The sequence below is a fragment of the Myotis nattereri genome (assembly GCF_964212035.1).
Source record: "Myotis nattereri genome assembly, chromosome: 17".
Classification (NCBI taxonomy): Eukaryota; Metazoa; Chordata; class Mammalia; order Chiroptera; family Vespertilionidae; genus Myotis; species Myotis nattereri.
In genome coordinates this window covers 31,296,645-31,314,330 of record NC_138092.1, presented here as the reverse complement: position 1 = coordinate 31,314,330, position 17,686 = coordinate 31,296,645, and the positions used below count along the sequence as shown (strand labels likewise).

General features: G+C 42.1%; 1 protein-coding gene across 1 annotated transcript in view; it reads left to right on the top strand.

The window, feature by feature from the left end:
- Nucleotides 1–17,686, top strand: part of CA8 (carbonic anhydrase 8) — a gene marked incomplete at its 5' end in the record, with an annotated part of 82,760 nt that overhangs the window by 26,683 nt on the left and 38,391 nt on the right. The window contains one exon of the mRNA XM_081111498.1: nucleotides 17,122–17,217. Coding sequence (XP_080967624.1) covers nucleotides 17,122–17,217 — 96 coding nt within the window. The remainder of the gene's footprint in view (nucleotides 1–17,121; nucleotides 17,218–17,686) is intronic.

The window sequence follows — 17,686 nt, the reverse complement described above, 5'->3', positions numbered from 1 at the left end:
CTTTACTACTCTATGGCCCCTAGACACTAGCGAGAGAGCAGCCTCATCTGGGAATCAGTGAAGGAATTCCCATTTCCTTTTATTGCAGGTTTGTTCACTTGAACCATCTGGGACCTTGTTCCTTTTTGCTTGCTGCTCCATTGTACCTGGGATAGTCATATGGTTGCCCACATTCTGGAAAGAGTTGGGGGTGGAGTGAGCAAGGACTTTGAAGCGTGTGTAGGATTTTAATTTTTTTCTTTCTAATTTGCTTGGGTGAGGTTTTGCCCAGTTCACCATTGAAGCTTGGGCCAATCATTGTTTAAACCAAAGGCTCGATGCAGGGTGGTTTATAGATGTTTCATTTTTCAAAAGCTGACCTGGGTCCAGGGCTTACATCATTAATCCGATTCCAGATTTGGGTTGTACAGGGTTGGAACTATTTTGCAATAATTTAAAAACACATACGAATGTTACTTATCTACCTTGTTATGGAGAACAAATATTATAGATTTTTATCAGCAGGCATTGTTCCTAATTAACTTAACCCTTGCATGCTTTAACTGTGTTCCCAATCTGGCTGGTTTCTAAGTGGTCTGCTAGTAGAGCTTGGCTGTACTAAAGAGCTTGACTGCAATGGCTTCGGTCGTAGTGGGATAAAGTCTACACCATCAGTAATTGGGTTACCTTTTCCTCAGCTGAGCTCCGTGGGCTACTGCTTCCCATGTCGCTCTTTCTCTTCTAGAGACCGTTTTCCCCGGGAGCAAGGGAACAGAAAGATACTGTTGAGTTTTGAGTCTGTTAGGAAGGCAAGATGGTGAAGTGGTTCAGTTAACAAACATTTGCTAAGTGTCTGTATTTAAAGGCAAACCCCAAGAGAAATATAAAATGCAAGAAAACAGTATTTGTTTTTAATGATTCCTCAGTCGGGTTGAAAGAGGTGGAATTAAGATAGAACCATGTGAAAAGATAGCAACTGAAGGGTGAAATGATTGTTCCTTCCCATGATGGGCCCATATTACTTTTCAGCAGAGAAGTCCTATCCAGTCAGTGAACCCGATGGCTCCCACAAATTTCTGTATTTTAAAAATGAAAGACAGTAGCAATAATCTAAAAGATATGGACTGCGAAAGGAACACATGAAGGTGCATCCAATGACATGGATATTTATTTTGAATTTGGTATGGAAACCATATTTTTACAAGTAACACAGACTTTTACTTTAGAGCATTAGAATTTGTGTGTGGGCATTATTGATCTGGGTGAGCTAAAAATCTCTGGACAATTAGACTTTTTTCTTTTTGATTCTAGTTAAATTTGAGCCCTCTTTATAGGAAGAATTATTCTTGGTTGTTTGAGTCTAATGTCAAAAACATGTAAGTCCCATTTCTTATTGAATAAATATTGAATCTTGTGAGGACAGAGATTTGAGAGAATGGCAGATAATTTTGCCTTTCTATCCCCGGCACTCTTTTTGGGGGGCAGGTAAGTTTGGGGAAGATAATTGGACTGACCGGCTGCTATAATATCTTTTGGAATAATTTTCAGTAAGTATGTACATAATGTTATGCTTGTGAAAAATGAATGGATATTTTGAGCAGGAGGCTTGGGGGAACTTGTGTTGTTCAGTGACATGGGGATGCCAGGAGAGAGAGGGAATTGTAGGAAATATGTCAAGGTCAACCATAGTCATGTTGAATTTGAGATTGGTTGAGATTTTTATGTAAATTAGCTGAAAGATAAATCCTAGGGGCTGAGGAGAGGTCTAACATTCCCATAAGCTCTTGGCTTTCTGATATATAAATGCACTTGGGGCTCTGTTCCCATGGAGGAAAGGGGAGGAACTGGGTGGTGAGTGGAAGTCAACTGTGTCTGCTGAGAAAGGGAACATCCAGTTACACCAATTAGATGCCTATCTGAAAAAGTGACTTTTTTTGCACCACTAGATGTCTCTTCTGCAGTTATATTGAAAACCTGCGAGATCTTTTAGTTTCAGGACAGCTTAATAAATAAATATTTTCTAATTGTGATTATGTTTTCTCGTTTTAAAATGCATTTTTGTAACATTATATTTTTATTGCACTTGCCATTCTAGACTAAATGTCCACCTTGTGCAGTATAGTTAGTCTCATTGAAAGTGTGCTATGAAGTGTTCATTAATAAGGTGTTACCATTTTCCACAGAAACATGTTTTCATTAAACTTCCAAATTAATTGAAATATCTAATCCTATCTAATAAAAGAGAAACATGGTAATTGGCGTACGACCGCTATCCTTCCCATTGGCTAATTGTGCTTTTTCTGGTTCACACCCATTGATGCCTTTCCTGTTCCTAGTTGACCTTTTTTTTACCCAAGCTGTTTTGGTACAAGTTCCACCTCAATCAACGAGAGTGATCCTTTACCTTGTCACAGCATTGAAAAAAACTTGGACTCTGTGTTTAAGGTCAATGGTAGGTGAAAATCCAGTTTTCTAAAATGTCTTTTTAAATTATTTGGTTCATATTTGGTTCCTGGTAGCACTGCTCCCATGTTAGCAGGAAAGTCTTACCCAAATCTCAAGGAAGCCTCGTCGTCTTTAATTAGCACTAGAAGTGATGTGGTTTATTGTGAGTTTGCTAAAGAATTTTTCTTTGTGCAACAAATAAGTTGCATTAGTTTGTTATTTTCAAGTACATTACCAAATTTATATAAATAAGAAAGTACTTTGTAGGAAAAGCATAGGTGTAGATTTTTAAAAATCTTTTCCTAAGGACATGTTTATTGATTTTAGAGAGAGAGGAAGGGGAGGGGAGAGGAAGGGGGCGGGGAGGGAAGGAGGGAGAGAGGGGGAGAGGGAGGAAGAAGAGAAGAAACATTAATGTGAGAGAGAAATATTGATCAGTTGCCTCCCATAGGTGCCCTAACCGGGAATAGAACCCATGACCTTTTGGTGTATGGGAAGACACTCCTACTAACTGAGCCACCCGGCCAGAGCACAGGTGTAGGCTTTTACAGAGCTTTTTGTCTGTAAGATTAGGAAAGCCCTCTTCTGTAGCCATCTAATGTAGATGGGGAAATTCCTCCATTCCGTGGGGAATGTTTTGATGAAATTTGGTTACATATGTCTGTATGTATACATTTATGTGTTTAGCTTGTCAAAGTTCATTCTCCTCACAATATTTTGAGGATACAGTATTTATATTGTTGGAATTTATATTGTTTTATGTCCCTTGCATTATCTCATGGCCATAATGCAAGATGCATTTTACTGCAATCCTCAGGGACTTGTGGGGAGAGAGTTAACACGTATGAAGACAATCTATGTGCCAAGCACATGCCATATCTTATTTAATCACTAAAATATTCCTTAGAGGTAGATGTTATGTCTGTTTTTCAGCTGAATAATCAGTTCAAGAGGTGTTAAATAAGTTGCCCAAGGTGAGACTCGGGCTAGCTACTGTTCTCTTCTCTCTACAATATGTACCTTCTCATATTTCTAATAAAATTGTTCTGACTTTTACTCTAGATAATTGCAAAAAAAGTGAAAGCCTGTGAGTATTCTGTGCTACCAGTGAGGATTAAAATTTGTTTTTCCTTTGACATTTTCAGATACGTGCATTTTATTGTAAATGGTAACATTTTGAATATTATTGTTCCTGAAAACTAGGTCAGTAGGCAGTGTCTTCAGTGTATAAAGCTGGGAATGCGAGAAATGAAATAGTGCTGAATTTTAAATCCAATCAAAATTGTTTTATATGCATTTTGAATACTAAACAGAGCTTATTATTATAATGGTTATCACAAACTTACCTGAAACAGTCAATACATAATAAATCAAAATTGCCACACTTTTAAAGATCACAGAAAGACATATTTTTTAGTGCATTGCCTTTTAAGGAGTTTCGACTCTACCCTGTGGACTGTAGCAAGCCCCGGAGAACTGTCCCAGCAGGGAGGCACGGTCAGCCTTGCCACTGTTGTAACTGTTCGGTGGAGAATGAATTTGAAAAGCCAACTCTGGAGGCATGGAGATGAGTTAGGAGATCTGGGTTGTGATTCTAGTAATAGATTATCTATTTGTAAACTAAGGAATTGCTCATGGGAATTAGCTAAGCAGGCAGATTTGGGAGATTTTAAGAAGGCAGGAAAAGGCAGGACATAGGTCTTAGTGATGAAGAGATTTCTGGCTTGGGTCCATTAGCAGAGCAAGGAGTAAAGAGGGAGACATAGGTCTAAGGGGTGGTGGAGGGACTGCAGTTATGCTAGTCCCTTCAGTTAGGGACTTTGCTAACTTCAAAATATTTCAGTAGGCAGTTTAGTAAAGGGATCGAGACTCGGGATAAAGACTTTGGTTAAAGATATTCATTTTGGAACTATAGGCTTCTGGATGACAATTGAAGACATGGGGGTAGATAAGATGACCCAATAGGAATATGCTGATTGAGAAGAGAAGAGGTGAGAGAATGGAGCCCTGACAGAGCCACCGTTTGGAGGGTTGTCCGGGGAAAGAAACCAGTAAAGAAGCCCAAGATGAAAGGGCTGTTGAGGGAAAACCTGGGGAGTGTGCTGCCATGGAACCCACGAGAAGGGAGTGGTTCGAGAAGAACAGGCAGAGGTTTCCGATGCTATAAAGTAGTCAAGAAAGCTGAAAGGTGTGATATAGCAGCAGGAGGTTCCTGGTGATCTTGGGGAGTGATGAGGATGAGAGAGACATTTCAGTGAACCATGGAGGAAAAGGGAGGGAGGAAGCGGCCATGGGGAGTGTAGGTAAGGTTTTGAAAAAGTCTGCTGCCGAGAGCAAGTACTAGGAGGAGATGTGAAGTTAAGGAAGTGGTTTTTTTAAAGATGAGAAAAAAGTTACACAGATTTATAAGATGGTGAGTGGCTAATAGAGAGGGAAACGTCAGGTCACACCTCGGGAGACTGAAGAACTGATGGACCAAAGCCCTTCATGGGGTCAGGGGAAGAATGGAGCAGAGCAGAGGCAGCTGCTGGTCCTAGACAAGAGGCTGGACAACTCAGCCGGCAGGATGGGGGAAGGAGGAAAGCACAGCAGATGTCTGGGAGGACATGGAGATAGCTCAGATGGTGTTAGTTTCTCTTCCAGGCAGGAGATCTTGATGTTAAAATATTAATGATATACATGAGAGGTTGCAAACTGATGGTCTTTGGGTTGGATTTAGGGATGGGTCCAGCTGGAACTGTCTTTTTAAGTTTTGCAATTTAGGTAGCTTTGGGCAGGGCACTGATTTTCCGGTTTTCACAGCTATCCCGGTCCCTGCTTCATTCCATTCTTCCCTCATGCATCAGCCCAGTTCCTGGACGACTTTGAATTTGTGACTCTGATGGAGGTGAGCTGGCTTTCTAGAATGGAAGGCATTGATAGTTATCTTTAAACCTTCAGGAAATAAATAGTTGTGTTCAAGCAGCATAATGAGAACATAACCAAACTGAACGGAGGTGAGCATTTTATTTTTAAAGATCATGCTCTTTATTTTCACTTATTTTTAAAAAATTATAGTTGACAAGCAATATTATATTAGTTTCAGGTGTACCACATAGTGACTCAACATTTATATACCTTACAAAATGGTCACAGTAAGTCTAGTGACCATTTGTCATCAGACATAGTTATTCTGAGATTACTGAATATATTCCCTATGCCATACATTAATGCCCATGATTTCTTTTTATAACTGGAAGTTTGTATTTCTTTTTTTAAAATATATTTTTATTGATTTCTGAGAGGAAGGGAGACGGGGGAGACAGAGATAGAAATGTCAGCGATGAGGGAGAATCATTGATCTGCTGTCTCTTGCACACTCTACACTGGGGATCGATCCTGTAATCTGGGCATGTGCCCTGAGCAGGAATGGAACCGTGACCTCCTGGTTCGTAGGTCAACGCTCAACCACTGAGCCATGCTGGCCGGGCTAGAAGTTTGTATTTCTTAATCCCCTCCCCTTCTGTGCTCATCCCCCTCCCCCGTCTTCTCTGGTAAACATCAGTTTGTTCTCTGTATCTATGAGTTTGTTTCTGTTTCATGTTTGTGTTCATTTGTCTTATTTTTAGGTAGCACATGTAAGTGAAATCATATGGTGTTTGTCTTTATCCTACTTATTTCACTGAAGACCGTGCTCTTTAAATACAACCATTCCTACCTTGCCTGCAGCTTCTCCTTTTCCTCCCCACTCTAGTCAGCATTTCCTTCCTATTTATCAGGAGCTTTCCAGATAGTACCTCTTGCCTTGGTAATGGCCTTGCAGGTTAGAGGCTATGAGAGCTCAGGGAATTGTTGCAGGAGATCATCGAGTTTTCGTTCACACCAAGTGTGTAACTTGTCACCGTGTGCTGTTGGTGTTGGGCACAGCCCAGCTGGATGACAAGCCGTTTCTTGGGTTTTACACTCTCCATTTCGTCCCCCTGGTTTTTCTTGCTTCTGTAGAGAATGATGTTTGCGGTGTGTGAGCATTCACACTGAATTCCACCCTGACCCATGTTCTACCCTCCCACTCTGGAGGAGAGAGCTGGCATGGAAGTGGTGGGCCCGACCATCTGGGCCACGCCCTGGATCTTGTTAGCTGTGCAACAAAGGGGCAGGCTACCTCACCTTCTGTATCTCTATTTTCTTCTTAAGATAAAGTGTTGGTGAGTGTCTTGGACTTCACCATGATAAACATGATAGTGAGGACTGAGCGAGGCAATGTTTGCGAAGAACAGTGCCTGGTGGAGAATGTAACATTGGAGCTCATTAGATACGTACAAATGCTAAATACCTTCTATCATTTATATTGCACACTAACCCTTTTTACTCATCTTTTTCTTCTGTTGAACTGTCAATTTTATATTTTTATTTATTCACAGCCTGGATTCTTTTATAAAAAGATTTGAGCTCTTTGTATTTACAATATTGAAAGCATTGAAAACTGCAACCTTGGATGTTATTAGGACTCGGTAAATGTTTTGATGGATGCTGACATTATTTCAGACCTCATTTGTCAGTTGTAGTTCTTATGTGGGGACACAGGAGGGAGAGAATGCAGGCATTTTTCACTGATTCACCGTACAAAGTGAACAGATGAAATCTCTATGTGACTTATGTTCTATAACACCGAGACACTTTGACAATCTCCTTACCTTCTTTATTTTATGGAATAACAAATGAAATATAGAGCATTTAAGTTATGGCAATCTAGTTGCAGCCATAACCCACAATTCATTTTTTTTTTAAAGAAAATAAGAGAGATTATTTCTTGAAAACCAAATGTCAAAGAATTCGTTTTAACTGCTTCTGATCTTACATTAAACAAAATATTTCAAAGTGATGCATTTTTGCTTTTATTTTTATGACTGTTCCAACAACCCTTTTCCAGCCTTTCAAAGTCACTTCTTTTATAAAGGAAGCTTCACTTCCTGGGAGCAGCGCTCCAGCAGTATTACTGTGCCCTGTTCCTAAGAGGGCCGCAGACATTGAAGTAAACAAAAGGAAATTAGCATGCAAAGGGGACATCATTTTGCTTTGAAAAAAATCTTTTTGTAAATTACATAGAACTAGTGCCTTTTAAAATGAGGATTCTGCACCCTAAGAACACTATAAATACCATTTGGTATTAATATATTAATGGATGAAGATGCTCTGAAATGCTCCCCACACACCCTCCTCTTTCTTTTCCCCTATATGAGACGGTACATAATTAAGTTCAGGCAAACATAATGAGGAGGTGATAGAGATAGGCTTTCAAATAATTTATTTTCCATTCCATGCTTTACAGCGCTTTGTCACTATTATATCTGTCTACACCTTGAATGTCCTTCTCTGACTAATAGCTGCATAATATATTGACAATGACATCTCCAAGTGCAGGAGCACCTGAAAATAATATACACTAAATCTCAATGTATCTGCAGACGAATGGCTGCCTCATGTAATTACGAGTGGACCTGGAGAGAGGGTGCCTTCTCTGCTGTTTTTCAGTTATTTAATGCTTCCATTGTGTTACTCAAACATTTCACCAGTTTTCTTTTTTAAAAATTTCAATGCTTAACACTTTCTTTCTTTCAACTCCTAGTATCATAAAGGTGGTTGAGACATTAACTCCCCCCCTCCTCCCACTCCCTTTTTCTAATTTGATAGCTCTTTCTGAGTGCTCTGAGAAGGATATTTTAGGAGTGATAGGGCATGGGTGAGGTGAGATACTTGGCTTCCAAAACTCCAAATCTAGCTGGATTTTTCACAGCTCCCCACAGTTGCATTTCCTTGTGACTGAGGAAAACAGTTAAGCAAAGTTGGGACCCAGAAACTGGGCTCTGCTCTTGCTGAGCCTCTTCCTCTGCGAATCTCTACTGTAGAGGCCCAGCTCGGAGCAAAGCTCTTGATGACAATAGATTGGCAGAAAAATGTTTTGTAGGGTCACTTACATCTGTGTTCATAAGCGCATTGAGTATTTCTGACATAAAAATTTATAGTAGTCTGTGTGAATTTTCAGGTTTTACTTTTACCCATTAAAGGATTAAAGAATCCTGAAAGTGCAAGGTGCATTTTGCCTCAACTCCAACACACTGTCTCTCCTCATTAAAAAGAAATCACCTAATTTGGAAACAGCCCAAATGCCCATCAGCAGATGAGTGGGGGGAAAAAGCTGTGGTACATCTACACAGTGGAATACTACGCAGCTGTAAAAAAGAAAGAACTCTTACCATTTGCAACAGCATGGAGGGAGCTGGAGCGTATTATGCTAAGTGAAATAAAAAAGTCAGAGAAAGATAAATATCACATGATCTCACTCATAGGTGGAATCTAATGAACAAAAAAGCTGATGAATCAAATAGATCCAGAGACATAGAAGCATGGGACAGACTGTCAAGTCTCAGAGGGAAGGCAGGGGAGAGTGGCTGGAGAGGAAGAGATTAATGAAAGAACTTGCATGCGTAGATGCATAACACATGGACACAGACAATAGGATGGTGAAGGCCTGGGGTGGTGGGTGGGGCAGGCTAGAAGAGGTCAATGGAGGGGGGGGGTGGGGGGGGAGGGGGAAAGATAAAGGGAACATACGAAATACTTTGAACAATAAAGATTTAAAGAAAAAAAAAAAGGTATCACCCAGTACTCACTTCTCCCTTTTGATGTCTGTTTTCTCATGCTGCCCACCTGGCCCCACTCATTTCATCCTGAGGCCTTTACATTCTTCCTCTGTTCCTTGTACAGCAACTGTCTTCTCAATAATCTAAAAAAGTAGATCCCAAATATCTTGTTGTCCTCATTTTCTTTCGTTTCTTTGTAGCTATTGTAGCCTTGACATTGTGGACCACCGTTTCATCTAGAAAGCCTTCCTCTTTTGTCCTAACAAGACCTGGGGATTTTCAGGGTTTCCTCCTGCATGTTTGATATTCTTTTCCTCATGTCACCACCTCCCAAAGCTTCAGTTTTTCCCCTCTATCAGTCTCCTTCATGCCTTGCTCCAGGGGTGGCCTGAGGCTCTCTGTAGATATCTGGGACGATCTGCATTCTGTACCTGCATTCTGTACCACCAGCCCCTTCTTCTCAAGGCAGTTCTGGTTCTGCATCTCTTCCTTTTGGGAGACCAGCTGGACTGTTCTGATGTAATTTTCTACTCATCTAAAACTGAGCTCAGCTTACTTTTGGTAAGCAATTTAGGGTAAAAACCCCGGTTACCACTTTTCCTTCATATCCGTTGGTTCAGGTTGTATTTCTGTCTCCTCTCCATCATCTCCATCCTCTGTCTGTCTATCAAATGCCTGTCAAGGTCTAGGAGGAGAGGTAAAATTTGGAGAAGGGGGGAACAGCATTTCAAGGGAGTGGAACATAAACCGAATGGGGGGCTATTGTGAGGGGCCAAGAGATACACTTGATTTGAGTACTTTGGGGATAGTTAGAGAAATTTAGGAGTTAGAGAAATTTAAGCCTGATATGGGTAAAACAAAGAAATTAGACATTTTTGAGCAGAGACAATGTGGTGAAACCTGCATTAAAGAGAGATTAGTTGGGCTTTGTAAACAACTAGAGGCCAGGAAAGGCCTTGGTGAGTTGGAGATAAAGGGGGAAGGGGTCCCAGGCCTCTAGCCTGGGAGGTGGCGACCTCCACAGGGGACCGAGAAGGTGCCTTTTTATTTCTTGAGGACACTGATGTCAGTTCTAGACATACTCAGCTTCAGGTGGCATGGAAAGGACATGTCCACTAAGCACTTGAAGACAGGAGGCTTTACAGAACTTGTGTGAGTGCCTGGGGCCGGGGAAGGAAATTTGTGAGTCATAATTGCCTTTGCAGTTTTTACTGCTTTCCCCATTGCTCATGATTTATTCTTTGGTACTTGAATGCTGTCGCGTTATTTATGTTAATAATAAACCTCATTTATCTTGCAGATAGCTTTCTGTTAGGCTGCCATGAAATCTTCAAACTTATTTTTCTCAGTGACAAAGAAATGATTATAAGGCTTCGGCTTGTCACAGTTTCATAACTTTGGACAAATTTATTGCTGTGAGTTAAGTACATTAAGATGAACATTTCACAGGTACTAATGGCGTCGCAGGGTAATCGATTGCAGGCCGCTTGAATTTGTGAGCCCTGTGGGAAAAGCCCCGTCAAAGATTTTCTCTAAACACATAAAAGGATGTTTTAGGGTTGTCATCCCGTGGTCAGATTTTTTCATGGGAAGGCATGGTGGTCATGATGCTGGCAGAGTCATAATGGACCTTTGCCTTTTTATTTCTTTGAGGTACAAACGTTATTAGCACACCTGAGGCCACATCCACCCACACCCACAGAGACCTCTGTGGTTGGGGAGTGGCAGGTGCGGGGGAGAATAGAAGTGAGGAGACTCAGCTTTAATTGTTGGAGAGAACCACCTTTCCCTACTCTGACAGAGCTGAGTTGGGAGGGAGCCAAAGCCTTTGGTCTTTTGAGAGAATCAGTGAAGGGAGAGGGGAGAACCGCCCATTGTGTCCGTTGAGGAAGAAATCTTGTTCCCTTCCCCCCCCCCCCCTCCAACTACTGTTGTTGGTACCATAGTTGGAGTTTGGGTTCAAACTGCAAGAAGCAGCCCCTGTGCCACCTGCTGTGCTGTGTGTTTACGAGGTTCCAGAAGGTCTGAGTGAGGCTGAGTCCTGCCTGGGGTCATCTCCAGGCCAATGGACCCTAAAGGCGCGAAGTGACTGAGCAGAGTGGGGCCGTGGGAGTCTAGGCAGCAAGGGTAGTAATAGCTCTATTAAACCCTTATACTCCTTAGAAATGCTAAGGGGCCTTTATGTACTTGGTCCTTCCTACAAATGGGTAAGCTGCTCTCCATTCTCACAATGTATGAGCCTGCTTCAGTGCCTTTGCTGGCTGCATATAACTAATGCTAATGACAACAAACTGTGATAAGAGTATAGGAATAGAGCCCTGGACGGTTTGGCTCAGTGGATAGAGCATCGGCCTACAGACTGAAAGGTCCCAGATTTGATTCCGGTCAAGGGCACATGTCCGGGTTGCGGGCTCAATCCCTAGTAGGGGGCGTGCCGGAGGCAGCCGATCAATGATTCTCATCATTGATGTTTCTCTCTCTCCCTCTCCCTTCTCTGAAATCAATAAAAATATATATTTTTTAAAAAAGAGTATAGGAATAGAGAGAGTACCAGGGGAGGTCAGAAAAAGGTGTGGAGAAGCCAAGCTTTTAAGATATAACACTCCTTATGTTAGACTGATGCTCAAAGAAGTTAGTGCCTTGTGGAGTTCACAGAGCTGAAGAGTTGCGGAGCTGAAACAGGAACCTGATTCCCACCTCAGAGGTCTCTTCCGAGAGCCTGTTGTCTCTGAGAACCCATCAGTGGAGTTGCAGAGTGTGGCGTGTTTCTGCCTCTGCATTCTGAATGCTGCTGTAGACCAGACTCGCCCAGAGCCCATCTCATTGCAGTTCATCTTCCAGCTCCACGGCCTGATTACAGCATCTGCTTGGACCTCTGCTAAGCCTCCCTTAGACTCAGTGGGCCACTTCTTCATTTCCTAAGCCATATTCGTAGTGCCATATGTCTCCATTCAAAACCATCCTATATGATAAAAGCTCAGTGACCGAACGGCAGAACAACTGGTAGACCAGTCGCTATGGCGCACACTGACCACCAGGGTGGCAGACACTCAACGCAGGAACTGCCCCGTGGTGGTCAGTGTGCTCCCACAGTGGGAGCACCGCTTGGCTGACTGGGATGAGCGGCTGCTCCCGCTACAAACCCCAGGCTGACGGGTAGGAACCCGGGCTGCAATCTTTGTCTCCTGGCCCCAGGCTCCGGCTCCTCCTCCTCCTCCTCCTCCTCCTCCTCCTCCTCCTCCTCCACCTCCTCCTGCTCCTCCTCCTCCTCCTCCTCGCTCCCTGCTGCCACCTCTGGATGCCCATAGGCCATGCAGTGCCGCTGGGCTTGCAGAGCTGACCCTGGAGGCTGGGGGCCATGCTCAGAGGCTGGGAGGTGGGTTCATGGCCGCTGCGGGACTGAGGCCTACTCCGCTGCCTCTCAGTGCTATTGTCCCTAGGCCCGGCCCTGACTGGGTTCCCTGGAGAGGCGAGTGCTCTGTTTCCACGGAAGATGCCGGATCAGGGAGCAGCTGCTCAGAGGGTGGGTCCACAGCCGCATGGCTGACCTGAATGAGCGGCGCTCCCACAGGGGGCTGATCCCCACAGGCCACGTCCCCCACCAGTGCACGAATCCCGTGCACTGGGCCTCTAGTGTGTCTATATTTTTAAATAAATTACATTCATGAACTAATATGTATATTCTTTCTATCATTTATCTCTCTCTTTATATATCTACCTTCTATCAAATCTACTTTATGAAGCATAGGAAACTTGAAATACAAAAGGCTTTGGATAAAAATAAAAATCAGTAAAAGTTCTAATATGTTCCTTCTGATCATCAGTGGATTGTTGTGTTCCCATTTCCCTTCCCCAAAAGAACCGTGTTTACTGTTAGGAGAATAAATTCCAAATATTGTAATTTTAATTGTTAGAGCCATGACTTTATTCCTTTTGCTACCAGTCTTATTCAGATTAAAATCTCCATTCATCTTTATACTTTTTAAAATTTGTTTGCACAACCTGTTCAACAAACCTGTTAGGGTTCTCCAGAGAAACAGATATATATCTAAACAGGTCTATGTCTACGTCTATGTCTATGTCTATGTCTACGTCTATGTATGTCTGTCTATATCTATGTGTCTATCTACCTATCTATTTATTGAGAGATGACAAATTAAGATTTATTTTAAGGAACTGGCTCATGTGATTGTGGAAACTGGCAAATCTGAAAACTTCAGGGCAGGCCATAGACTAGAACAGCCGTGGGCAAACTTCGGCCCGCGGGCCGGATCGGCCCGTTCGGCTGTTCTATCCGGCCCGCGGAGCCGAAAGAGCGGAGGGTTCTCTTGCTCTCCCCTCCGCTCCTTCACCAGCAGCAGTGTTAACATGTATTAGTTCACACAAACACTCCATCCATGCTTTTGTTCCGACCCTCCGGTCCAGTTTAAGAACCCATTGTGGCCCTCGAGTCAAAAAGTTTGCCCACCCCTGGACTAGAAGCTGAGGTGGAATTTTTATGTTATTATCTGGAGGTAGAATTGCTTCTCCTTTGGGGGACCTCAACCACGTTATGGAAGGTAACCTGCTTTACTCAAAGTTTACTGATTTAAAGGTTATATCTAAAAAAAATGCTGTCATAGCAACATCTAGACTAGCAGTTCTCAACCTGTGGGTTGCAACTCCTTTGGCGGTTGAACGACCCTTTCACAGGGGTTGCCAAGACCATCCTGCATATCAGATATTTACATTATGATTCATAACAGTAGCAACATTACAGTTATGAAGTAACAATGAAAATAATTTTATGGTTGGGTCACAACATGAGGAACTGTATTTAAAGGGCCAGAAGGTTGAGACCCACTGAGACAGATGTTTGACCAAACAGCTGGGCACTGTAGACTAGCCACGTTGGCACATAAAATGAACCATCCCACACCCCTATCATGGAACTGTTGTGGTAGCCTCCCAGGTCTCACACTTCCAGTTCACCCCCACACTGCCAGAAGGACCTTTGAAGGAAAGACATTGGTATGGGGAGTTTGTTTGGGTCTAAACAGCATAAGTAATGATAATATTCGCTGCAATATTACTTTCGTGATTCCCAAAACACAGTCATGATAAAATTGAAGGCTCTGTGCAATCTGAACCCCTCTAGCTTTCTAGCCTCATCTTTCCTGTCACTGCCAGCCTTATGTACCCTTTAGTTACCCACAAGCTACTCTGGTTATTCAAATGCACTGATCATTTTTCTGTATCTACATGGCTTTGCTTTATGGAACAGAGCAACACTAACATAAGGCAAAATACAAGATGATAGGAAGAAGGGACTGTGGGAGTGCAGAAATTGATGTAAACAATTCAAGCTTTTGAGATTTGAAAAGCTTCATTAAGGTGAGGAAAAGGTGAGATAAATGGTGTTTGGGCTGAATTGTGCTCCCCGCTGATTCATATGTTGAAGTCTTAACTCTTAGTACATCAGAAGGTGACCATATTTAGAGACAGGATCTTTGTGGAGGTAATTAGGTTAAAATGAGGTTGTTAAGATGGGCCCTAATCCAGTATGACTGGTGTCCTTATAAAAAGAGGAAATTTGGACATAGATATGCCCAGAGAAAAGACGATATGAGGACACAAGGAAAAGGCAGCCACGTACAAGCAAGGAGGGAGGCCTCAGAAGAAACCAAACCTGCTGACACCTTGATCTTGGACTCCAGCCCCCAGAACTGGGAGAAAACGAACTATTTGTTGTTTGCACCACCCAGTCTGTGGTACTTTGGCAGCCCTAGCAGACAGGTGGAGTGAGGAAGAGCTCGGGGAGCACAGAGTGAGCTAACGCTGAGAGACAAGAAACTGTAGAGTGTTATTATGTTTGTGGATTGCGCATCTGAGTTACTACTGCATATAATTAAATATGTAGTATTTACATAGGTTACAGCTCGTTTCCAGAATGTGTCGGAAATTTGCTTGGTAATTGAATTAACCATCGGTACTAGCAACATGACTGATAACTGTTGATGTTGACCTTGATCACCTGGCTCAGGTAGTATTTGTCAGATTTCTCCACTGTGAAGTTACTCTTCTGTATTATACTCTTTAAAAAAAAAAATCCTACCCAAGGTTATGTTTTTATTGATTTCGAGAGAGAGACAAAGGGGGTGGAGGGAGGGAGAGAGAGGATACAGAGAGAGAAACATTGATCAGTTGCCTTCGGTATGCACCCTGTCTGGGGATTAAACCCGAAACCTTTTGGTGTATGGGACAATGCTCCAACCAACTGAGCCACCCTACCAGGCCTATACTACACTCTTGGAAATGAAGTCACCATGTGCAGCACACACTTACGGAGTGGGTACCCTTACATTTTCAAACACACAAAAAAATGTGCACCAGTTTTTGAAGAGTTGGTGTGAGTGATGATGTTGCTGGATTGTGAGGGGTGACAAAAAAGAAAAAAAAAAGAGGCCATTCTTTTTTGGTTTATTTGTTTTGTATCAGAAAATATACCCCATAATGTGGCTATGAGAAGTAAGAAAAATGTTGATTTGAACTTTGTAATTTGTCGAATAAAATTAGATTTCAACCTTGGGCCTTCTTTGTTGATTTAACTAAGGCAGTCAGTTCTTATCTATACCTCTGTACACTTATCTGTACCACTGGGACGGCTATGCTATTGTTGCAGCCAGAAAAGGAAAGATTAAAATTGGTCGGTCTTTCATTATTAACGGAAAGGTTATAAAACATTGTTTTCTTAAAGGCAGTGCCTTGACAGTTAAATTTATTGGGTAGTCATAGTCCTTGCGGATTTTTCAGAGCCTGACCTCCCCTTACTTTGGGTATGCTAGTAGTCTTTCCCTAGGCTACCGTTTCTATTACACATGGGCAGAAGACTTCATTACCTCCCTCTGGTGGTCAGCTTTATACTTTCAGAATCTTGGACAAATTTAGCAGGAAAAAACCCCACCAAATTTGTGGCAATCCTCATGATAATTTCCCATAATATTTTAATATGGATGCTGAAATGACCTGGTGATTGAATTGTAGCTATGTATTTTTGGATTAGAACTAATTTTTAAATGAGGCAGTATTTTAAGGTGGTAAGTAATTATGATTAAAAGCTAGAGTGACGAAGATAGTATTCTAGGTAGAGGCTTACCTAGATACTGTTATACTAAGAACCTCAGTGGCCATTTAATTTTAGCCAGGGAATTGAATTTGGCTTCTTGCAAGTGTTTTGTCAGGCTGTAGGAACAAGTGCATATTCTAGATAAACTTGGAAGCTACAAAACTTTGTGAGACCAGGAGGGAGGCAGTCCTCTTGAGCATTGTTTGTCATTCCTTCACAGATTAAACTTTATCTCCGCTGCCGGAAATGGCCTTCTTTTAGAGCTCCACATCAGCATTTTTTATTTCACCATGGCTTTAAAAAGATGCAGTATTTTTTTTTATAGGATCCTATCTCTGGATATGTTTAGGGTGGGGTACCTTTATTCTGCCAAGGGCCATTTGGATATTTATAACATTATTCACGGGCCATACAAAATTATCAACTTAAAAATTAGCCTGCTACATGTTGTCATACGTTTAATGAAATCACCCCTAATGCCTTGGCAGGGCCAGACCAAATTATTTCGTGGCCCTTGGGCCGGATGTTCCCCACCCCTGGCTTAGAAGGTTGAAATAATTTACCAGAATTTGAGACAGGCTTTGCCTTATTCTTGATGGAAATACTGCAGGTACTAATCCTTTGAGTTCTAGTGTTTGCACCATTGAGATCCAGGGGGTATGACATTTAAAGAAAGGCAACCAAATCAGTGGGAAATTTGCCAGTCTCCTTCGATGTGGTCCTGATTAGGACTGAAGCACAACTGGAGAGGCAGCAAGCCACTAAGCATTGCTTCTGCTCAGAAGTAAGAAGGAAGAAATTCCTACAGGGGAATTGCTGTGTTAAGGCAGTAATCTATTAGTGTCTCTTGGTGATACTCTTGTTGCTTATGACACCATATACACATGGTTACGGAAAGTTGGTCTGTCTTTGTTTTCCTCGATGGGGGGGACATTAAGTAACGCAGCCACCTGTCTGTTGTTGCTCACCCAGTTGCATCTGATCCACTGGAACTCCACCCTGTTTGGCAGTATTGACGAGGCTGTGGGGAAGCCGCATGGAATCGCCATCATCGCTTTGTTTGTCCAGGTAAATGGTCTCCTATGATTGTTGAATTGTTCAAATGCTTGTTTCCAATTCATTTTGCAAGATAGATATATACTTACGAAATGATCACCATGATAAGTCTCTAATAATCATCTGTCACCACACAAAATGTTTACAGTAATATTGACTGTATCCTCATGCTGTATCCTGTACCCTTCTTACTTATTTATTTTCTAACCGGAAGAGCGTACCTCTTAATCCCCTTCACCTTTTTTGCCCATAGCTCCACCCCTCTGCCCCCAGAAAACCATCAGTTTGTTCTTTGCATCTGAGCCTGTTTCTGTTTTATTTGTTTGTTTTAGAATTCACATATAAGTGAAATGATACAGTATTTGTCTTTCTCTGTCTGACGTATTTTATTCAGCCTAATACCCTCTAGGTCTATCCATGTTGTTGCCAATGGCAAGATTTCTTTTTTTTAAAATATATTTTTATTAATTTCAGAGATGAA